General features: G+C 36.6%; 2 protein-coding genes and 2 pseudogenes across 2 annotated transcripts; 2 read left to right on the forward strand and 2 right to left on the reverse strand.

Moving 5' to 3' along the window:
* Window positions 1-2014: 2014 nt before the first annotated feature.
* Window positions 2015-3053, reverse strand: LOC122739007 (annotated as a pseudogene).
* Window positions 3054-10431: 7378 nt separating this feature from the next.
* LOC122743678 lies at window positions 10432-10914 on the forward strand (annotated as a pseudogene).
* Window positions 10915-18430: 7516 nt separating this feature from the next.
* On the reverse strand, window positions 18431-19357 carry LOC122743655 (olfactory receptor 2D2-like). The gene has a single exon (XM_043988758.1). It carries the CDS (start codon window positions 19355-19357, stop codon window positions 18431-18433), a length of 927 nt encoding a protein of 308 aa, XP_043844693.1.
* Window positions 19358-21648: 2291 nt separating this feature from the next.
* Window positions 21649-21931, forward strand: LOC122744276 (signal recognition particle 9 kDa protein-like). The gene has a single exon (XM_043989718.1). The coding sequence runs from the start codon at window positions 21649-21651 to the stop codon at window positions 21898-21900; it is 252 nt and encodes an 83-aa protein (XP_043845653.1). The 3' UTR covers window positions 21901-21931.
* Window positions 21932-25065: the final 3134 nt, after the last annotated feature.

Below are 25065 nucleotides of genomic sequence, written 5' to 3' on the forward strand. Positions count from 1 at the left end.
ATTTCTCTAACCAATAGCAGTTTTTTTTCATTATTTAATTTGACTATAGATAACTTTGATTACTTCATCTGAAAAGTGCCATTTATATCTGTTTATCAATTTATCAATTAAGAAATGTCTTTTATTTCTAAAATTTGAATCAGTTTTCTATATATTTGAAAAATATGGTGTTTATCAAAGAAACTTAGTGTAAATTTTTTCACAGTAATGATTGCATACTTATGTATTTCCCTCCATCCTATTGTCCCCACATTTATCCTACTCTTTCTCCCTTTTCACCCTGTCCATTCTCAAAAGTGTTTTGCTTCTGTCTTTTACCTCCCCCAACGTACCCTCTTTCTATCACCCCCCACCATTATTCTTTCCCCTTTTAATCTCTCAAAAGGTAAGACAGATTTCTACACCTAACTGAGTATATATGTTATTTCTGCTTGCAGCCAAATCTGATAAGTAAACTTCAGGCAGTCCACTCTACTTCCCTCATCTTCTATTCCAATGTAAAATCTCTTTCATGCCTTTTTTGTCAGATAATTTACTCCATTTTATCTCTCCCTTTCTTTTTCTCACAGTGCATTTTTCTTTCTCCCCCCTGATTGGATAGTCATCTCATCATATTCAACTCACCCCCGGGCCCTCTGTCTATGTATATTCCTTATTGTCGTAATAATGAGAAAGTGTTTTAGCAGTAACAAATAGCATTACTTGTTATACTTACAATTTATTTTTCCTGGTTACTTTTTAATGCTTTTCTTGAGTCTTGTATTTGAAAGTCTATTTTTTTTTCTATTTACCTCTGTTGTTTTTAACAGAAATGCTTTAAAGTCCTCAATTTCATTAAATATCCATTTTTTGCAGCTTTGTCAATTAGATGATGATTGGTTCTAATACTAGTTCCTTTACCTTCTCACATATCACATTCCAGGTCCTTGGATCATTTATATAGAAGCTGCTAAATCTTGCATTATCCTGGCTGTGTCTGCATGATATTTGATGATTTCTTTTTGTCTACTTGCAATATTTTCTACTTGACCTGTGAATTTTTATTTTGGGATCTTTTTCCAGAGGGCAATTGGTGGATCCTTTCGATTTCTATTTTACCATTTTGTTTTAGAATATCAGGTCAGTTTTCTTTGACAACTTCTTGAAATATGATGCCCAGCCCCTCCCCCCCCCCCCCCGCCTCCCTTTTTTTCCAATCATGGCTTTCAGGTAGTGAAGTAATTCTCAGATTTTCTCTCCTTGATATTTTTTCTAGGTCAGTTGCTTTTCCAGTGAAATATTGACATTTTCTTCCATCTTTTGTTATTTTGTTCCTGTTTTATTGTTCCTTGATGTCTCATGGAATCAATAGATTCCACTTGCCCAATTCTAATTTTTAAGGAATTTTTTTCTTCAGTGAACTTTTCTACCTCTTTTTCCATTTGGCCAATTTTGCTTTTTAAAGAACTTCTCCAGTGTTTTTTGTGCATTTATTTTTACCGTTTGTCCTTTTCTGTTTTATAAGGTATTATTTTCTTTAATAATTTTTTGTACCTTCTTTACCAAGCTGTTGACTCTTTTTAATTTTCTTACATAACTTTCATTTCTTTTTCCTATTTTTTCTTTACCTTCCTTATTTGGTTTTTAAAATCTCTTATGTGCTCTTTCAGGAGTTCTTTTTGGTCCTGAGACCTATTCACATTTTCTTTTTTTTCTGTTTTTGTTTGTTTGTTTGTTTGTTTTTTGGTGAATAAAGTTAAATTTTATTTGGTTATAAGATTTTCATCTTTCTTTATCCTCAGCTGCTGATCAAAACCATATAATATACGAACTTGGTTGGCAATGTTAGGTCCTTTCTACCTTGGTAACTTCTAAGGACTTTTCTATCCTTAACAAAAACTTGTCTGGATGAACACTTTCCCAGTGGAAACAGGAGCTATGCCATTGACTAATTGGGAAAGAAATTCTACATTGAAGGAAGGAAAGTCACATTTATAAGTCAGTATCTTGAGGAAGTAAAACGAGTCTTGTAGCCTTAGTCCTTTATGGTCACAGAATAATTGTCCATCAGGATTTTATTCTTGTAGACACATTTGAGGCACAACCAATTATCTTCTACTTCTGGAAGTGGGAAAGAACAGGTAGACCAGAACAAGAGAGAGATTAATATGTTACTTTCAGGCATCCAGATCTGTCTAGCATGGAATTCCAAAGGAACTAAACCAGCAACACCATTGGGAAAAAGGTTTACCATGTATTACATACCATCACGGGAAATCTAATTGCTCCTACCTGGTAGTCTCAGAAGATGTGGAGATGTGCTATATAGCCTTGGACTTCACCGTTGTCACAAGTTTGCTTCATGCTGCCATTCTGGCTGTCTGGAAAAGAGTGATATTTGTCGCCTCTATTTTCTTTTTCTTATTAGTCAGTGTTTCTGCTTCTTTAACCACTGTCTGAAATTCACCTGGATAATCTTTTTCAAATGAAGTTTCTGTTTTGATTTTTCTTCCATGCTGGGGGTGTCTTCCTCAGAAGGTGACACATGCTCCAAAAGTCAAGAGACTTTTGTCATAGAATGTGCTTCTGGCCATTTTTACTGATATTGAGTCTCTGGCACCAGGCCTGCAGATTATTTTAGAAGAACCTATGCAGAGGAGGCAGAGGAGTGGGTATAGGAGGAAGTTCATCATTCTGAGATTTCTGAAGTGTTGAGGAAACTATATTGGACATTGTTTTCTTTGTAATATGTATATGTATATATATATATATGTATGTATGTATGTATATATGTATGTATGTATGTATGTATGTATGTGTATATCTCTATCTCTATATATCTCTATCTCTATCTTTCTAACAGCTTCCTCAACGCTTCCTGGTTATATCAAGGTAAATTTTTAGGTTACTGTTCTCATTGTGGCCTGAGCATCTTCCACCAATTTGGCCGATGCTGCCAATATGGCTGTCTCATTTGCGCTCTGCTAAACATCTATTGCCAGCACAGTCTTAGGCACCATCCTGTCTTCCTTGGTTTTGTCTTTTTTATTGACTAGAATCTCTTCTTCTTCCATTTCCACAGAAAAGTTCTATAACACTGTTGGGGGGACTTGTGACCCGGATCAAGGGGCCAGCTTACCCAAAGAATTGAAGGCTCTGCATTAATTTTGTAAAATAAAAATAGATTTTGTAGGAGAGAGGAATATTTGGCTGGGGGACAGATCACTGTGGAAAGTTGTCCCTTCACATTTTCTTTAAGGGGTTCCTTTCTGTTGTTTTGATTTTGTTGTCTTTTTCTGAGTTTGTGTTTTGATCTTCGCTGTCACTATTATAATTTTCTATGTTCATGGTTTTTTGTTTGTTCATTGCCCTGCCTATTTCCTGCCTTTTAATTTGATGTTAAAATTGCTCTCTTATCCTGGGGTGTAGGGAGCACTGTCCCAAGCTTCAAGCTTTTCTAGTTGCTATTCTCAGAGCTAGATCTGGGGATCTATGTTTTCAGTTCTTCCAAGGTGGTATGATCTAAGGAAAGGTGTGTTGATTGCTCCTCCTGTTCTGTGCTCTGTTCTGTGAGCAATAACAAACACTCTTTTCTGCGCTGTAATGGTGACCCTGGTCCCCACTCCTGCTAGTTCTCTTCCTTATCCTTGGTCTGTGACCAAGAACTTTGTACAAGAAATGCAAAAGAGTCTCAGTGCTCTCAGTGCCAACAAAGGGTCCCTTTAATCTCCTTCTGACTAGTTGTCCAACCCTTTCACCATCTGTATACTGAGAGCTCTGGAAGCTGTTCCTGATGATTTATGTGGGTTTATTTTGCATCTTGCCACTTTGCTGAAGTTGTTAATAACTTCAAGTAGTTTTTCAGTTGCTTTTCTAGGATTTTCTAAGTATAACTTTATATCGTCTGCAAAGAGTGATAGTTTTGTTTCCTCAGCACCTCTTCTAATTCCTTTAATTACTCTTTCTCCTCTTCTTGCTATAGCTAACATTTCCAGTACAATATTAAATAATAGAGATGATAATGGGTGTCTTTGCTTCACCCCTGATTGTACTGGGAAGGCTTCTAGATTATCCCCATTATACTTAATGGTTGCTGATTGTTTTAGATAAATATTACTTATCATTTTAAAATTAGCTCCATTTATTCCTATGCTCTCTAGTATTTTAAATAACCTTCAAAAACCTTTAATCTCAATTAACTTTAACATACATATTTCATATATTTAAATTTGTACAAAAATAGAAGGTACATGTTAAAGGATTGTTCCTGTTTTGTTTTTTCTCATTGTATCTGCAATATTTAACACAATGCATTTCACATAGTAGGTCTTACAATTAGTGTTGGTTGATTATAGAAGAGAGTGATGAGTGCAGAGTATTGAGCTACAGTTGAGATGGTTTGGAATAATTGGCCCCACTGTCAGGAAGAAGCCTTACATTAGGTTATGGTTGTTGAGACCATTATCTCTTTGCATACAGTGCCCATATTAGGAGTCATGGAGCTCTCTTTCTAAGATTCTGTTCCATAATAATGCAGATCCTTTGATTATGGTAAAAAATATTTTTGCCTTGAATTTCATGGATGCCTCCTTATTAATTAATACTTTAAGGAAGTGGATGAAATGAATTGTAGGACATTCTTCCCACACTGTTATATATAGTTTAATCAGAATGAATTGTTGAAGCTGGTGCCTAGGGCACATGTCTATTCTAACTCTTCCCAAGGATTTTATGAGTTAATGACTATTAAAATCCCTTCTATCCTTTAAGGAGCTATATACCCATTTCCCTGTGGATGTAACACCAAATTCAGAAATATGTCAAATCTCAAATTCCTGGTTGCTCTCTACCCCCTCTTCTCACTCCACCACTGAGATTGTCTTTATCCTGCTCACTGAAGATAACAAGCAGATTATCATGGGCAAATAATCCTACTTGAAGACCTTTGGAAAGTCTTCTGATCTATATCTCTTTCCTAGCTCTTCCTTTATAATCTCATAAGAAGGTCAATCTCTATCTACCTCTGTGTCTATCTATCTCTCATTTTTTCATGCCAAGACAAACCCAGAAACTATATGAACACAACTACAAAACATTTTTCACACTAATAAAGTCAGATCTAAATGATTAGAAAAATATCACTTAATCCCAACTGCTTCACCAAAAAAAAAAAATAAGGAAAATAAAAACTTATCTTCTTGGCCAATAGATAAGATGTGCTTGTTTAGGTAAAATGATTGGGAGCTGGAATGTTCTCATTGTAACCCTACTTTATATTTGTTCATGTTTCCATTTTCTCTATTCTTTTCCCCACTTCTTAGCACTACTAACCTCAGAACTTGATTGTGTTTGGAGTTCCAAAGGGCCCATGAAAGTAAACCAGGAGAAGGCAAACATCCAGTTTGTCTTGTTATTGTGCTGTGAAATTAGAGTGCAAAGAACAGCAAATACAGAAAACCGTGCATCACATAGTTGGGAGCAACCTGAGAGCTAATTTAATACAATCTGTGTCTTGCTAGGAACCATTGTCCCCTCCTTCCACAAGATTCCCAATGAGTTCTTTTGAAAAAACATATTTTCTGCTCTAAATATTTCCAGAAACATTGTTAGATTAATATAGTAGATCTTGAAATCCCCTCAGCATCCTCAGATGATACTTTAATTTATCATTGTTCCTTTTCCCATTTAATAGTTTAAAAAAAATTCCCAATTATATGTAAAGATAACTTTCCACATTCATATTTGTAAGATTTTGAATTCCAAATTTTTTCTCCTCTCTCCCTTCCCTCCCCCTCCCCAAGATAGCAAAAAAAAAAACAAAACAAAACCCTGCTATATTCTATACGGTACAATTATGTTAAACATATTTCCACATTAGTCATATCATCATTTTTCCTAAGATATGGTCATATGTATTATTACCCCATATTAGAATGTAAACAGAGTGAAAAAAGCACAGGCCCTGGATTCAGGAGGACCTGAATTCAAATCCAGTCTCAGACACTTGACACTTACTAGCTGTGTGACCCTAGGCAGGTCATTTTAACCCCCACAAAAAAAATGTAAACAGTTTATCTTTCTTTTAGCCCCTTAGGACTGTTTACTTATCTTTTTCCTTTTAAAAAATATTTCTCCTGATTCCTATATTTGCACTTTCAAGGTTTTACTCAGCTCTGGTTTTTCATCAAGAATGCTTAGAAATCCCCTACTTCATTAAATAACCATTTTCCCCTCCATAGGACTATATTCATTTTTATAGGAAAAATCATTCTTAACCATAAATCTTTGGGAATACAGGTCTGCCTCATTCTATTGCGCTTCAATTTATTGTAATTCACAGGTATAGTGGATTGTTGTTGTTGTTTACAAATTGTAAGTTTGTAGCAACCCTGCATTAAGCACATCCTTTGGCAACATTTTTCAAATAGCATGGGACTCTTACTCTCCATGCTGGGTATGTAATTGTTTAGGCCTGTAAGCCTGTGACTAATAGGGAAGTCAGGGAGACATGTGGTCAATACTTTATTAATATGTGATATTATTGAATAATAAATGCTTACTGCCAAACTGGTGCAATAGCCATTAATTTATAAGTAGCAATCTTTTAGAAAACCTAGCCTTAGTCCCCAATATTTTAAATAACACACTTCTAATGTCCCTGCTAAGTCTGAGAGTCAATGATTCTATAATTTTATGATTCCTGTCAGTCCTCAAGCAATTCATTACAACTTATTTAGATGACATACTCATTTTTTCTTATTGAGAGAATGAGTATGTCACTCACATATTATGTGTATTAATTTGTTTTTTCTGCTATGACTAGTTCTGCAAATTTGCCAGTTCCCCTTAGAATATGCCAAAAAGAACATGTATTCGTTTAAGGCTAGGTCTTTTTCCTTTTTGTTGTTTTATTTCCAACCCCTACTACTGAGAATAATAGGTGCTTAATGAATGCTTATTTAAAGTAGGAATAGTAAGTATCCTGGCTCATAGTGGGTACTTAATGCCAATTTGTTGATTGATTTCCAGAGGAAGTGTGAGTTCTAGAGACTATTCAGGTCATGTCTGAATTAAGGGAAGTAAATTTGGGGGTCCTAGATAGGCCCATATCAGAATGCAAGCCACGATCCAAACACAAGAATATATACTGAAGTAGTCCTCCAGTTGTTGGTGACAAAAAAGATTCAACATTTTATCTCTTTCTCACATCTCTGATGTCTGAAACTCCATCTTGGGGATTGTTCCCTTATCAATGAACCTTCTCCAGACCAACACACAACTGTTTGAGGTGGGTTTGTATTTTCTTGAGTTAGGCTAGAGGAGCCAACTCTCTCAACCATACAAAGTGGTCATTAATTAGAAATGGCTCAAGTAATTATACTATGGATCAGTTTTGATTGCAAAATCCTCCTCCTCCTCCTCCTCCTCCTCCTCCTCCTCCTCCTCCTCCTCCTCCTCATTATCACCATCTTATTCTAACATTTGCACAGCATCTTAAGTGCTTACTTAAGTGCTTACTTACAAAGTGCTTACTATCTCATCTGCCCCTTCCTTTTTTTAAAAAGAGGAAATTAAATTGTTAGTTTAAGTAATTAGCCCTGTTTAAACAGATATTGAGTATATTTATTTAGCTGGATGACTCTTTAACCAGCCCTCTCTCCCAACAAATTCTGCAATCCAGTGATACTGACCTCCTTGATACTCTTTACACAAGATATTCCAACATCCCTATCTGGGAGCTTTTCACTGGCTGTCCTCTTTCCTATAATTATTTCTCCCATTTCTACTTTCTGGTTTTCCTCACTTTCTTCAAGTCCCCAGTAAGATTCCACATTTTAGAAGAAGCTCTTCCTTACCCCCATAAATTCTAGTGCCTCACTTCTGTTTATAATTTTCCATTTTTCCTTTATCTAGTTTGTTTGAACATATTTATATGTTGTTTCTCACTTTAAATTATGATCTCCTTGACATCAGGGACTGATTTGTCAGACAGTCAACAAACACTTATTAAGTGCATGCCATGTGCCAGATAATGTACTAACTTCTGGGGGTACCTAGAATGGCAAAATACAATCTGTCTTTGAAGAGGTTACAACCCAATGAGAGAGACGACATGCAAACAACTATTAACAAACAAGTTATAAGTTGAACAAATAGGAAATAATAAACAGGGACAAGATCTTAGAATTGAGATATTAGGAATTGCTTCCTGTAGAAGATGAAATTTTAACTGAGACTTTAAGGAAGCCAGGGAAGCCAGAAGATGGAGATGAGGAGAAAAGTATTTCACATATCAGATTCAGCCAGTAAAAAATGCTCAGTGTAGGGACATGGTGTGTGTTGTTTGAGGAACAAAAAGGACTTCAATATCCCTGGTTTGAAGAGTGTATTTTGGTAGGAAGCTTGGAAAGGTAGGGAGTATATGTTATGAAGGCCTTTGAATGCCAAACAGAGGACTATATTTGATCCTGGGAGTGATAGGCAATCGCTTGAGTTTATTGGGGAAGGGGGTCACATGGTTGGACTATGCATTTTAAGAAAAGCTTTGGGGGCAGCTAAGTGGTACAGTGGATAAAGCACCAGCCTTGGATTCAGGAGGACCTGAGTTCAAATTTGGCCTCAGACACTTAACACTTACTAGCTGTGTGACCCTGGGCAAGTCATTTAACCCTCATTGCCCTGCCCAAAAGGAAAAAAAAAAAAACCTTTGTTCCTGACAGACTAATTGCTTAATATTACTTTCAAATAACTGAAAAATCAACTCCAATATTACTTGCTGCCTGAGAGCTTATCTACCACCATTATTTAGTAATGACCTTTCCCCACTACCTTCATACATAACTTTCTGTTTTAGAATTTTACCTTCATAATGAGCAAAAGATCCTGAAGGGAAGAGACTCTTTTATTTACATTGTATTTTTCATCAACTTCTAGCATATTGTTCTGCTCAAAGTATACTCATATTTTACGTTTGTTGAATGTATGAATCAGTGATCTAGTGTCCTGGTCTTAATTTAATGAAGATGTGAATCAATATTTCTGAGACCATTGCTTTTCTTCAGGGTAGGTCTATGGGATTATTTGGGGAGAGTCACCCCCCAAATTAGCTATTTCCTCTGTGAGCAAAGATAAACTCATAGAATAGCTAAAAGAAATTCAAGGGATTATGGCATAAACTCTATCGCTGAAGAAGAACCTCACTCAGGCCCCGTGGAACTCCATAAGAGTCTTCAGCTTCAGCACTATTAAAACTATCTAAATCTTTCTTGCTCTCTTTACTCGTATTGCCGGGTTTGTGGGACCAAAACAAAACAAAACAGTGGTCATGCTGAATGAAGGTGAATTGTTGTATTTGATCCCTCCAAGGTTTGTTTTCAACAAATCTTGATATGTATTGTAGCTTCTGTTACTAGTAAATTGGAAGGTATTGCTGTGAGCTGAGCTGTTAATCTGATGGAGAAAGGGAGCTCGTTTTGGGGAAACTATCAATAAGTCTATGTGGAGTCTATGTCCTCTCCTATGATACATGGTAAAGGGAAAATGCACGGGATTTGGGGTCAGAAGATGTAGGTTTGAATGTACCTTTGGAACTTATTGGCTCATGTATTCTGTGGCAAATCATTTTAACATCCCTTTACTATTCACCTGCAAATATAGGTGGATGAAGTAGATAACTCTTTAAAGTCACTTCAAAATTTACATCTGTCATTTGATAATGCTTTCTTGGGCATTTAAAAGACATTAACTACATCAATGAATGTTAATGCTTTTCATGTATGGTAATTTTAAGAGTGTGACTACAATTTGGGGGACACTCCAGGGGAAGGGCTGTCACATAATTAGTACATGGTTATACTTAACAGATTCCTTTGTATGGTTCTTATGGTTAGTAAATATTCTTTGAAATGATGCTTGGTACATGTATTCTTTCCTTTGAATTCTATTTTGGAACAAAAGTTGGTAATCATATCCTTTGATATACATGTATACCCTGTTCAGTAATTACCTTCTTCATGGCATTCTTTATATTCTTTTTCTTCTTCCTCTTTGTTATCCCTCTTCCTGTCCTCTCCTATCATTTACTCTTTTTCCCTTCTTCTCTTCATTCTTTCCTGTACTCTTCTCTTGCCCTGTCTTCTTCTCTTCTTATTCCTCCTCCTCCACTTTTTTTGCTTTTCCTCTCTTCTTCCCCTTTTCTGTATCTCCTACTTCTTGTCCTCTCTTATTTCATTCTCCCCTTCCTCCCCTTCTGCTTCAGGATCCTTATCCTCCTCTTCTCTTACGTTCTCCTTCTCCTTTTTCTTGTCTTCCACCTCCTCCTCCTCCCCACTGACCTTTGGAGATTAGTCAATCATAACTTCAACACCTAATCTGAATGCTACCCACTTGGACACTTTTATCTGATGTAACTATAATTGGAATGTGCAGCAAAAGGGATATGGGCCCACCCTTGTCCAGTCTCCTAACATGGCACAGTTGGTGAACATCACAGAGTTGTCACTGTGACAGCTGGGGCTGCTCAAGAACCAGCTGGACCAGGAGGTGGAGTTTCTATCTTTATCCATCGCACAGCTCAAGGTTGTGCAGACCAAATAAGTGGAGGCCAAGGAGCGTCTGAATGTGCTGAACAAGAGCAATGAGGGGAAAGAATTACTCATCCCATTGACCAGTTCTATGTATGTACCTGGGAAGTTACATAATGTGGAACATGTTCTCATTGATGTAGGAACTGGCTACTATGTGGAGAAGTCAGCTGATGATGCTAAAGACTTCTTCAAGAGGAAGATTGACTTCCTCACTAAGCAGAAGGAAGAAATTCAGCCAGCTTTGCAGGAGAAGCATGCCATGAAGCAAGCTATCATGGAGATGATGAGCCAGAAGATTCAGCAGCTCACAGCACTGGGGTTGACCCAGGCAGCCATGGCCAAGGCCTGAGTTGGGGTGCTAGGGGGAGCTAGTAGCACGTGGACATAGCCAATAAAAGTGCCCTCTGGGCCCACCCAGAACAAAAAAAGGGATATATTTTTTTTTTTTTTTTTAGTGAGGCAATTGGGGTAAAGTGACTTGCCCAGGGTCACACTGCTAGTAAGTATTAAGTGTCTGAGACTGGATTTGAACTCAGGTACTCCTGACTCCAGGGCCGGTGCTCTATCCACTGCGCCATTTAGCTGCCGCAAAAAAAGGGATATGGGATACTTAATCCCACTGCTCAGTTGGTCAATCTTTCTACATAAAGGAATTGAATGTCCCAGGTCACAAAAGACTTGGCAGTTGGGTCATCAATCTTTCTGTATCCCTTTCTTCCCCACTTGCCATTATTAAATAACTTAAATCTGTAGCTGTTTTCCAAGACAAATTTCTCTCTTCCCCAAACCATGAAAAACAAACAAACAAACAATGGACTGCACTTAAGAGTAGAGGAACAACTGGCTTAAACAGGACAGTAGCACAAACAAGATTCAACTAAGAAAAGGAACTAAAATAAGACTCAGAAAAATCAAAGCATCTGAGAAAAAAATGACCTTTTTTAATTCTAAGAGAAAGTCTTCTAGATTCCAGGGAAAAATGAGGTGAACACAAGATTAAACCTCATGCTCTGATCTTCTTTAACCTGTTTTTATTTAGTGATGCTCTTGAACCTTGATTTCCTGTTTCCTCTCTACCCTAGACAGTTTACTGATCAGTTGGGAATTTTCTTTCTAAAATGTGGCACCTGGGAATGAATATAATACTGCAGATTTTACATGAAAAGGAAAAAGTGATGTGAGAATATCTATTCCCTTATGGTTTTAGATTATGGTTATGGATTTTTTCAAATATAAAATCAAATAGCATTGGGTTTTTCCCTTCCATGTGAATTTATTGACTCATTTTGAGCTTGTCATCAGTAAAATTCCAATACCTTTTCATATATATATATATATATATATTGCTGTAGAGCTATTACTACCAACAATAATATATAGATAGATCATTTTTTAGTACTTTTCTTTAGGATTTCTAATTTCTACCAGTTAAACACAATCTAATTACAGTGAACACATAATTACAGTCTACCAAAAGTTTCAAGAAACTTTAAAATCAAACTATTGGTGTTTTCCAGTCATTCTACCAAGATAAAATTTATTTAATTTTATAATTATGTTAGCCATATCTCTCCAGTCTATTCAAAACAATATCATGAGAGATATTGCTAAATATTTTGTAGAAATCTTGATATGCCTTCTTTATTCATTCATTCAAGAATAGACCAAGAACTATACAACACAGAATATCAGTCTCATTATCCTTTCCAAAAACCAAAAAAGATTAATTTTGAATCTTCTCTACTTTAAAGAAGCCATGTTAGGTCTCAGTGATTATTTTTCTTAAATATTTACAAAGAAATCCATTTAAGAATATGCCTTAGACTTTCATCTAGATTTAAATGGAAGCTCACTGATGGCTAACATATAATCTTCTATTTTTCAAAATTAGGATAATATTTCTCCTTTTCCCCTTTTGGCCCTCTTCTGTCAGAGTAGATTATGGAATTTATTCTAATAGAAACTCAGAAATACAAGCAAACCTTTAACCTCAATTAACATTAACATATATTTCAAATATGCCAATTTGGACAAAAACAATAGAATGTACATTTAAAAAGGACTGTTCCTGTTTCATTTTTTCTCATTCTATCTGTAGTATCTAACAGTGCATGTATTCTCTTCTGTAATAAATATTACAGAAGAGAATGATGGATCCTGAATATTGCTACACATTTGAGATAATTCGGAACAAGTGGACCCTCTACCGGGAAGAAGCATTACTTATGTTATGGAAAGTTGAGAGCATTTTATCTCCCTTCATGTAATGCCTTTATAAGGAGTCCTGGAACCTTCTTCCTAAAATTCTATTCCATGATAATGTCAATCATGTAATTATGGAAACATTTTTGCCTCAGATTTCATGGGTGCTTCCTTGTCAATTGAACATTACACTCACATTGTTATATCCAGTTCAATTAGAATGAATTATTGAAGCTGGTGGCCAGGGCACATATGAATTCCAGCTCTTCCCAAGGATCTAATGAGATAATGAATGTGAAAATGCCTTCTTTCATCTAAGGAGCTCTGTACACATTCCCCCAAGGAGGTAACACCAAACTCACAAATATATCAGATCTCAATATTTTAGTTGCTTTCTGTTCCCTCTTTCCCCCCATCCACCATGATACTCTTCCTCCTGCTCACATACAAAAGCAATCAAATTATCATGGGCTAATTACACTACTTGAAGACCTGTAGGAAGCCATCTGATCCACATCTTTTCCCTAGCAATTCCTTTCTAATCTCACAAGAAGGTCAATCTCTATCTCTGTGTCTCTTACTTTTTTATGACTCTATTTCCTTTACTTTCCTTTCTTCCCAAGCTATCCTGGCCTTAATTTCATGTGTTAGCCAAATGTGACCAATAAGTTTGTGAATCATGAAAGTTATTTAAGGAAATCAAGGAAATGGAAAGGAATCATATTTGTAAATAAGTTTATATAAAAAGGAAAACTAGTCCCATCATTATATAAAGGTCTTGAGATTTCTGAAATAGCGTATTGAAAACCTTCCCAAACAACTGTGTCCCATCCTCCTCTAATTCAATCTAAATTTCTCAAGCACTAGCACTGTAGAAAAAAACACACTATCTTGTTCAAATTTAGGATGCTGTTTAGTTTTATTATGATGATTGCAACTGTGTTTTCTTCTATTTCTCATAGAAAATGTACCATTTCATAATTGGCTTTTGAGGATAGGTCTAAGAACTTAAGTACCAATGATAATATGGTTTCTATTGAGTACTGAGGTTCAAATTCCAAATTCCTGACTTACAAGTGATTTCTATAATATAATTTGATGATGATTTTGGTAATAGTCTATAAAGAAAATGTCACGAATTAAAACTGGTGGCCATTCCAACTAAGTTAGTCTACATTCCCTTCTATGTGTTTCAAGCTTATTAAAACAAATCTTATCTTCTTAATGAACAAGATCTTGTAGGATATCTATATTTGTCAGTATCTGAAAGAAATAAATTAACTTTATAAATATTCTAAATTTCAGATTAACTCAGTCTTATAGGACCTCTGATTAGTGCAACTTAATGAAATTTGATTGTCCTGGATTTCTGCTACAACATAAAATCTTATCTTTTTGATCAATAAACAAGATGTGATTATTGTAAATAAAATTATTGGATTTTGGAATACTTGGGTTCTCATTGTGATCCTACTTTAGATTTATTCTTTTCATGTTTCCATTTTCTCTATTCTTTTCCCCACTTATTAACACTACCAACCTGAGAACTTGATTGTGTGCAGAAAGGTAAATTCAGGAAAAGGCAAAATATTCAACTTGTCATGTTATTCTGCTCTGAAGTGAGGATGCAAAGAAGAACAGATTCATAAAACTATGCAATCACATAGATTGGAAAAACCTCAGAACTCACATAATGCAATTCATGTCTTCCTAGGAACCATGGTAGTCTCCTCGTACCAAATTCTCAATGAGTTCTTTAAAAAAAAAATAAAGTCTTTTTCAATCTAAATATTTCCTGATACTTTGCTATCATAATATAGTAACTCTCCAAGTCCCCTAATAATCTTCTGATTATGTTTGAGTTTATCATCATTCTTTCTAAGATGTGGTTCTCAGAAGTATAAAATAAAAGAGTGCAAGTCTGACCTCTTTTGAAAAGAACCCATGCTTCTAAGATTGCATTACATTCCTGGCATTCATTTCCCATTATTTAGTGAAATCAAGATTTCAGAAGAAATGTTCTTAATCACTATTGATTAGAGAGATGCAAATTAAAACAACTCTGAGGTACCACCTGACACCTATCAGATTGGCTAATATGACAAAGAAGGTGGATAATAATTGTTGGAGAAGCTGTGGGAAAATTGGAACACTAATGCATTGTTAGTGGAGCTGTTCACAAGGTTTAAGTAAATGCATCATTTCTTCCTTCAATGTTTGGAATTACATAGAGAACTAAGTCAAATTTAGTAAAATAAGATCCATTTCCCAACAGATAAATGATCAAAAGATATGAAGTTTTCAGATGAAATAATCAAAGCTATCTATGGCAATATTTTTAAAAATGCTCTAACTCTATTGATTAGAAAGATGTAAGTCAAAACAATTCTGGGGTACTATCTCATACCTATTGGATTGGATAAGACAGGAGAGGAAAATGATAAATGTTTTAGGGGATATTAGGAAAACAAGACATTAATGCACCATTGTAAACTGATTCAAAAATTCTGTAGAGTAATTTGGAACTAAGGCCAAAAGGCTCTAAAACCCTGCATACTCTTTGACCTAGTAATATCACTATTAGGTTAGTATCCCAAAAGATAAAAAACAAAAAGTTACAGGACCTATATGTACAAAAATATTTAAGGCATTCCTTTTCTGGTGCAAAAAATTTAAGATTGAGGAGATGCCTATCAATTGGGGAATAGCTGTGGGATGAGATTATGATGGAACATTATTGTGCTGTAAGAAATGATGAGCAGGATGCTCTCAGAAAACCTGGAAAGATTTACATGAGCTGATGCAGTGATATGTACTGTATACAAAGTAACAGCAATATTGCAAGATGATCAACTATGAACTACTTGGCTGTTCTCGGCAGGGCAATGATCCAAGACAACCTTGAAGGACTTATGAAAAATGCAATCCATCTCCAAAGAAAGAACTGGTGGTGTCAGAATACAGATTGAAGCATATTTTAAAATTTCTTTTTCTTACCATTTATTTACTATTTGTCTTTTTACTATTTTTACTATTTACTATTACTATTTGTCTTTTTTCTTTCACAACCTGACTTATGTGGAAATGTTTGTCATGACTATACATGTATTTCTTATATCGAATTGCTTGTTTTCTTAAGGGTGGGGGTGGTCAGGGAGGGAGGAAGATAACTTATTGTGTATTATTTCCTCTCTGATCCAATTCTGATGAAAATAAAGTTCAAGCAATGCCCACCACCCACTCTCCCAAATTTCCCTCTGCTGTAGGTCTTTTCATGCCGCATCATGTGAAATAATTTAACTTGTCCTACCTTTACTTTTTAAAGAGTCATTTCCTTCAGTGGATTTTTGTATCTCTTTTTCTATTTGTCCAACTCTGCTTTTTAGACAGGTGTTTTCTTTTCCCAAGCTATTGACTCTTTTTTCACACATTTGTATCACACATTTCTTTTTCCAATTTTTCTTCTACTTCTCTTATTTGATTTTCAAACTTTTTTTTGAGTTCTTCCATTAGTTCTTTCTGGCCTTGAGACCACTTTCCATCTTTGTGGCATTGACCACAGATGTTTTGACAGTGTTTTCCTCTTTTCAGTTTGTGTCTTGATACTCCTTGTCACCATAATAACTTTCTATGGTCAGATTCTTTTTCTGTTATTCTTTTTTGCTCATCTTTTTCAGACTTTCCCCCACACTTTAAAATTTGAACTCTATTCCTGGAGTGGGAGTGGCACTGTCCCAAACTTCTTGTTTTGGGGCTGTAGGCCTAGCTGTTTACTTGGTGTTGAACTGGTCTTGCCCTGATGTTCATGGGGGACCCCAGTGACTGGTGCTGTGCTGAGGAGGTGGGGTAGGTGTTGACTGGTGCTGCTGGAGGCTGAAGGGGGTCTGTTAGCTTATTTGGTGCTGAGCTGAAGCATGTATGTGTGTGTGGGTCCCATTACTGGTGTCTACCCATGTTCTGAAGCCCAAGGGAGGTCCTAGCACTAACATCTGCCTGTTTGTCCATGGCCATGATGAAACACATGTGGTCCCTGCACTGGACATCTGCCTTTTTTGGGGGACCCAGTGCTGGTGTCTGTATGTTTGTACTTGTGGGGTCCAGGTATACTGAGGCATGTGAGTAGGTCCTGGAGTTTCCTTCTGCCTATTTGCCTGAGGCTACACTGAAGCCTGTGGTAGGTCCCACTGCTATCTACCTGTTAGCCTTGAAATGCTGAGGCACTGGGAGGGTCCTGGTGTTGGCATTTGCCTGCTTGTGCCTCAGTGGATCTCAGGACCTTCTGCTGGCTTACTGAGGCAAGGCCTCCTACTGGCTTGGTGGGATGTTTCCTGTTCTAGACTTCACTCCACTTTTACCTGAGTGAGACAAACCTTTCTTGCTGACCTTCCAAGTTTATTGTACTAGAAGATAGTTTCACTCTATCTTTTTCCTCTTTCTGCCATTCCAGAATCATTTTGGGGTGCTATTTTATAGTAGCTTAGAGGTGAATACAGGATATCATGATTTCCTGCTTACTCTACCATCTTGGCTCCCAGAAGTCCCAGATTCTGTTATTTATTGAACACATCTCCATACAGCTTTCTTTAAGTCCTTTCATTCTCCTCAAACATAATCTGGATACACTCCAATTTAGAATTTCCCCTCTCAAAATGCTACATTCAATACAAAGCATAGCTCTTCAGATATAGACTAATACATAGTGTCACTAAAACTTTAAAAATAAGTTTAATTCTGTTTCTAATAATACTAGTTTAAGATCTGGTTAGGGAGGCAGGGTCACCTAGTAAGTATGAACCAGCCTCAGTTTCAAAAAATGCAGTATTTAAGTCAACTATTAGTTATGGGATCCAGGCCAAATCACTATTGAAGTTCATCCATGTTTCTGAACAACTTTGATATAAGACAATATATCTTATAATATTTGCCAGTCTTCATTGGTAGAGGGAATTTCATTAATTGTAGTTCCCTACAATGACAAAATGACAGGTCCATAGAAATATTTAAAAGGTTAGGTTAGCATTTTTTTTTTGCAGGCAATGGGGGTTAAGTGACTTGCCCAGGGTCACACAGCTAGTAAGTGTCAAGTGTCTGAGGTCAGATCTGAACTCAGGTACTCCTGAATTCAGGGCCGGTGCTTTAACCACTTCGCCATCTAGCTGCCCCTAGGTTAGCATTTAATGCACCTATCAATTAGATTTCCTGGGGACTAATCACATTTCTTTGTTGCCATGAGTCTTTAAGCCACATATTGCCCTGTTTTCCAAAGTCTAGTATAAAATTTATACCAACTTTGAAAACTCTACATTGACAATATTCTTCTCTGAGTTTTCTATATTAGGAAACCTCTACCCAAATCTTTGGAGAGATTGATACACCATCTCTAATTCTCTCAGTACTTGAATTATTGTGAGAATGTAGAAAGACTGTAATATTATATATATATATACACATATATACATATATACATACACATAATATATATACATAAATACATGCTTACAAATACATATATATGTATAGATAGATACATATTAAATAAGAGACCAGTATTTTTTATGTATTTCCTACTACCAGACATAAGGAAATGGTCATTTTATGCCAGGGGCCTAAATGATAAGTGCTGGAGGTAAGAGATGTGGCCAAAAGTATTTATCCCACAAGATTCAGGATTTCATCCTATTGACTGCATTCCTGAATGCCCTCATTACATCCTTATTCCTCAAGCTATAGATGATAGGATTAAGCATTGGGTTTATGACACCATAGAATATAGCAACTACCTTGATCTGTTCCCTTGAGGACTGGGGTGTCATGTAGGCAAGTATTAGTGTCCCATAAAAAAGGATAACCACAATGAGATGGGAGCCACAGGTAGAGAATGCTTTGAGTCTTCCTGAGGTTGTCTTCATCCTGATGATAATCACTATGATAGAACCATAGGAGATGAGGATCAGGGCCACAGGTACAAGAAGAATCACAACACCCATGAAGAAAATGGCTATCTCTGCTTCATTAATGTCTCCAGATGCCAGGGTCAAGAGAATTGGGGCATCACAAAAGAAATGATCGATCCTATTGTCTCCTTGGTAGGGGAGGCAAATTGTGAATATAGTGTCAACCAAGGATATTACAATGCCAGACACCCAGCATGTCAATGCCAACTGGGTGCATACCTTCCCTGTCATGATTAGAGAGTAATGCATAGGGTCACAGATTGCTAAGTACCGGTCATAGGACATCACAGCCAACAGTGAACACTGTGTACCTCCAGAAATGATGGAAAAAAAAATCTGAGCTGCACAGCCCATGAAGGAAATTATGTTCTTCCTGGTCAACATGTGAACAATGGCTTGGGGAACAATGGTGGTAGAGGCCCAAAGGTCAGCCACAGACAAGTTGCAAAGAAAAACGTACATGGGTGTGTGGAGCAGTGAGTCAGTTATAACCAAGTAGATGAGGAGTAAGCTCCCAAGCACAGTACATAAGTAGACCCCCAAGAATAATACAATGAGCAGTAGCAGAGTCTGAGGGTCATCAGAAAGACCCAGAAGGAGAAATTCTGTTACCCGGGTGAAGTTGTTCTGGTTCATGTTTGATGTTCCTGCTTCTTTTGGAAAGAGTCAACAGATACTTGATGTTGGGATGTGTGAAAAAATAATGGGATTTGGCAGATACTCAAAGGCCGCACCTAGAGATTAATTTAAACTGACTTAATTAAGTGAGAGTGATTGACTTTGCTGATTAGGCTACTTAAAGTTAATTAGATTGTAATCACACCTGGCTGGCCCTTAAGTAGGTATTGTTCTCAGAAGCTAAGGACTTTGAACTCAACAGGAGACCACCTCCAAGTCCAGTGAACCAATCAGCTTGAAGCAGTGTGAAAGGACTGCCTCTCCTCTGGACCTATAAAAAGCTTCCACACTTAGTTTGCTTGAACAGTTTGTGGTTAAAGCAGGCTCGTGGTGGAGGACTTGAGGAAGAACCATATCAGGCTGGAGTTCTAGGCTAGATAGGTCTTTTCTTAACTTTCTGAACTCCACATGTTCTCTTTTTACTAATCCCTAGTATGCTTTAATAAATGCTTAATGCCCAAATACTGGTGGTAAAGCTTCTAATTTAAGGTGATCACACATTTAGATTTTAAACATCACAGATATGACCTTAGTATCATTGAATCTTAGAGTTGAAAGGGACCTGAGATGTCATCTAGTCCAAGTTTCCACCAAACCATCAACATCCACTATGATATCATCTCCAAAAACCATTTTCACTGGTAAATAGTGCACCCTAACATAAGAAAGCCCTTTCATTGTTTGAAATTTCAAAGCACTAGAAAATATTCCCTTATGTAATAAACAAATATTGACACATATTATGGTGTGGTAAAGAGGATGTGACTTGCTAATTTCTGTGCAGGCATAAGTCTGCTATCAGAAAACAGAAAAGTTCTATGACTGAGCCAAAAGGACCAGGGAAAGATCCACTGGAACATCAAAGCAAAATAATCATGGTAATCTCTGCCTTTAGTTCCCTTTCCTATCATTTGTATTTATGCTCTTTATTAGTAATTGGCTAAAGAGTCTTGTTGCAAAGAACACTGGAGAAATAGAGAAATAGAGAGAAATAGGTAATGGTCATCCCACTTTTCCTCTCTTTTCCTATTTAATAATGATCCACCTGTTTACACTTTATGCTCTGTTTTCAACTCCCAAACCTTCCTGTCCTAACAAATTCTGCAATCCAGTGACACTGACCTCCTTGATATTTTTCAGACAAGAAGCACCATCTCCCATCTCTGGGAGTTTTTTTTTTACTGACAGTTCCTCATGACTGGAATGTTCTCCCTCCTCATCTCTGCCTTCTGGCTTTCTCACTTTTTTCAAGTCCCAGATAAGATCCCACATTCTGCGAGAAGTCTTTCCTAATCTCCCTTAATTCTAGTGCCTAGCATCTGTTGATGAGTTTGAATTTATCCTATATCTAGCTTATTTGAACAGTTATTTACATATTATCTCTTACTTTAAACTGGGATCTCCTTGAGATGTCAGTCCATCAATAAACATTTACTAAGTGCCTGCCATGTGTCAGGTACTGTACTAGCTGCTGGGGGTACCAAGAAAGGCAAAAGACCATCCCTGCCTTTAAAGAGATCACAATCTAATAAGGGAGACAACATGCAAACAACTATGGACAAACAAGTTATGTACGACAAATAAGAAATCATCAATCAAGGGAAGATCTTTGAAATAAGCGATATCTGTAATGGTTTCCTCTAGAAGACTTTAGGGAAGCCAGGGAATGAAGGTGAGGAGGTAACAAATTCCATGCATCATGTATAGCCAGTGAAAGTGCTCAGCTTTTTTCAAAGAACAAAAAGGAGGTCAGTGTTACTGGGTTGCAGAATATATGTGTATAAGAAGACTGGAAAGGGAGGGAAGGTCTAGGTCATGATGGGATTTGAACATCAAACCAAGAATTTTATATTTCATACTGGGGGTGATAGGCCACTTCTTGAGTTTTTTGAGTATGGGTATCATGTGGTTGGTCTCTGCCCTGGAAGAAAAGCACTGGGCCTGATACAGAGTAACTGCTTAGTTTTTGACTAGACTGACAAAACAACTCAAATATTCTTGCTACCTGATGGTTTCCTTGATACCCCTGTTTCGTAATGACCTTTACCTTCTAGCCTCATATATAACTTTGTTTTGTACTAATCATATAAAATCATGTATTGTGCTTTTCTGTTTTAAAATCTTTCCTGTTTGGTTGCCATCTTGCTGCGGAGGGTCTGTGAGGGAATCGCTGAGTCTGTTGAGCGGCCCTCCGGAGTGTTGGCTCTTGTGGCCCAGCCTCCTCTCACCCGTGCCCCTCCAGTCCCACGATGCCACAGTACCAGACCTGGGAGGAATTCAGCCACGTGGCTGAGAAGTTCTACCTCGCCGATCCCATGAAGGCACATGTGGTTCTCAAATATAGGCACTCAGATGGGAATCTGTGTATCAAAGTAACAGATGATTTAGTTTGTCTGGTATACAGGACAGACCAGGCTCAAGATGTAAAAAAGATTGAGAAATTCCATAGTCAGCTAATGCGACGGATGGTAGCTAAGGAATCCCGAAGTGCTGCCATGTAAACAGATTGAATGGTTTGAAGTGAAAGCTCTGGTGGTCATGTTCTTTTAAGGAAGAAAATATCACTCGAATTCAAGAAAATGTTGGGACAGAAGAGGCTTTATATAACTCAGTGGACCCTTAAAAGGCTTGGGAGCATTTTTTTCCCATGTAGCTTAAAAAAAATTCTAACTTCAGATAGCTATAAATATATATGCTTTCAGTTGAAAGCTTCTATTTTTGAAATTTAAAACTTGATGAAAAGTTTTTACAGGTTATTTGATGTTGGGCAACATATGTAAATATGATCTCTTGTAAATTTGTAACACTAATTTGAAAAGGAGAGATCATCCACCTTTATTCTGTGAAATGCATCTGACCTTTAAAAAAACCCTAAATATTGTTTCTTTAGCTTGCCTTTCAAGTTTAACTTTGAATTTAAGGTCATTTTTTATTGAATATATTTCTCTAAAGGTTTAACTTTGTCTGACAAAACCTATTTCTGACCAATAAATATAAGATATACTAATGGAAAAAAAAATCTTTCCTGTTTAATGAGTAAAAGATTCTCAAGTGAAGAAAACTGGTAAATCTACATTTTATGTTTCTTCAGCTTCTAGCATTTTCTTCTGCTCAAAGTTACTTATCACTCGTGATCTGGGGCAAATCATTTAACATCTCTTTATTTCTCTGCAAATAGAAGAGAATGAATGTGACTCTCTGTAAAGTGACTTAAAGATTTACATCTGTCATCTAATGATCCTTTCTTGGGCATTTAACAGAGATTAATGATATCAATGAATCTTTATGCTTTTCCTATATGGGAATTTTTAGAGTGTAACTGAAATTTTGAGGACTCTGAGGGAAGAGCTGTCAAATATTTATGAAAGTGTTGTGTTTACTCTTCCCTTCCATGGTTGTGATGATCAACAAATATTTTTGAAGTGATGGGTGGTATATGTATGCATTCCCTTGTATTCTATTTTAAAACTAGTGTTGTATTCATATCTTTAGATAGATAGATAGATATAGATGTAGATATATGTGTATATATACTATTCAGTAATTATCTTCATTGCATTCTTTTTTTCTTCTTCCTCTTTCTCTTCCCTTTTCTTGTCTTTGTCTATCATTTAATCTTTTTTCCCTCTCCTCTTTATTTCTCTCCTAACCTTTTCTCTTGCCCTGTATTCTCCTATTCCTCTTCCTCTTTCTTTTCCTTTTCAACTTCTTTCCCCTTCTTTCACCGCTTCTTACTTCTACTCCTGTCCTCCCTTCTTTTCCTCTTCTTCAGGTTCCTTTTCCTTTTATGCCTCTCCTACTCTGGTTCCTTCTCTTCCTCTTTTTCTTCCTTTTCTCCTAGCCGACCTTTGGTGATTAACCAATAATAACTACAACACCTAATCTGAATGCTATCCTCTTAGACTGTTCTTCTAGTTATAAGAGGAATTTGCAGCAGAAAGGAGATGGATTACTTAATAATACATCTTGGTAAATCTTTTTGTTCAAATGTTTCGTTGTTGTTGTTGCTGTTGTTTCTGCAGGGCAATGAGGGTTAAGTGACTTGCCCAGGGTCACACAGCTAGTAAGTGTCAAGTGTCTCATGTTGGATTTGAACTCAGGTCCTCCTGAATCCAGGGCCGGTGTTTAATCCAGTGCACCACCTAGCTGCCCCTTGGTCAATCTATTTGCACAAAAGAAATTAATATCCCTGGACTTGAAGACTTGGAAGATGGGGCTTCAATCTTTCTGTATCCTTCCCCCTTCCTATTTGGGAATACTTCATAACTTGTAGCAATTTTCCAGATCACATTTCTCTTTTTGACAAAACTAGGCAATTGGACTTTAATGTGAAGGATCAACTGGCTTAGACAGGATAGAAACATAAAACTGATTCAACCAAGAAAGGAAACTACATTAAAACTCAAGAAAATTAGATCTACTATAGAGAAATGGACATTTTAGCTTCAGATCCCAGGAAAAGTTAGGCAGGAGCAAGATTAAACTCCATGCTTTCATTATCTTTCATGTATTTTTATCCCATAATCCTCTTAAGCCTTGGTTTCCAGTCTCCTCTTCATCCTGAACATCTCACTCACCAGTTGGCAATGTTTTTCCTAAAGCCCAGGAATGAGCACAATACTCCAGATATTACATAAAAAGGAAAGATTGACATGGGAATATATAATTCCTTAACAGGATTATGGTTGTTGTTGTTGTTTTAAATATAAAATCAGATGTCATTGGTTTCTTTGACTTCTTTGTGAAACTATTGACTCTTCTTGAGCTTTTCATCAGTAAAAACCCTAAATTTTTTCCCAAGTCAACTACTGTATTGTCATAGCTACCCTCATTCTGTACTAGAAAGAATTTTAAAAATCATCACGTTAAAGTATTTCTCATTTCTATCCGTTAAATATCATTTCATTGGAATGAACCCATAATTCTAGTCTACCAAAAATTTCAAAAACCTGTTACAAGCTTTTTTTAGTTATTCAATTGGTACCAGATATATCTAATTTTATAATTATATTGGCCATAACTTTCCAGTATATCCAAAAGGATTTCAAGAGAAAGTTTGTAAAATATTGTGTAGAAAATTTGGTATACTTCTCATTCAAGAATAAAACAAGAACTATACAAGAGGGGCTAAGCGTCTTCTTATCCTTTCCAAAAAACAATTAAGGTTAACTTGGGATGTTCTCTCCTTTAAAGAAGCCACATTAGCTCTCAGCAATTATTTCTTTCTTAAATACTTGCAAAAAAGTATTTTAAAAGAATATTCTTTGGAGCCAAGATGGTGGAGAGAAGCCAAAAAGATGCCTGAGCTCTCCCAATTTCTCTCAGAAACAATGTAAAATTAAGACTCTAAATGGATTTTGGAGCTACAGAACCTACAAAAAGATGGAGTGAAACATTCTTCCAGCTTAAGATAACCTAAAAGGACTTTATAAAAGGTCTTTCTCAGGGGCAGCTAGGTGGCGCAGTGGATAGAACACCGGCCCTGGAGTCAGGAGTACCTGAGTTCAAATCTGGCCTCAGACACTTAACACTTACTAACTGTGTGACATTGGGCAAGTCACTTAACCCCAATTGCCTCACTAAAAAAAAAAAAAAAAAAGGTCTTTCTCACCCGGGTAAAAGGGGAGTTCAGCTCAGCACAAAGGGTGTCTGGATTATCCAACAGA

Source organism: Dromiciops gliroides, chromosome 2 (genome assembly GCF_019393635.1).
Source record: "Dromiciops gliroides isolate mDroGli1 chromosome 2, mDroGli1.pri, whole genome shotgun sequence".
In the NCBI taxonomy this organism is placed as follows: domain Eukaryota; kingdom Metazoa; phylum Chordata; class Mammalia; order Microbiotheria; family Microbiotheriidae; genus Dromiciops; species Dromiciops gliroides.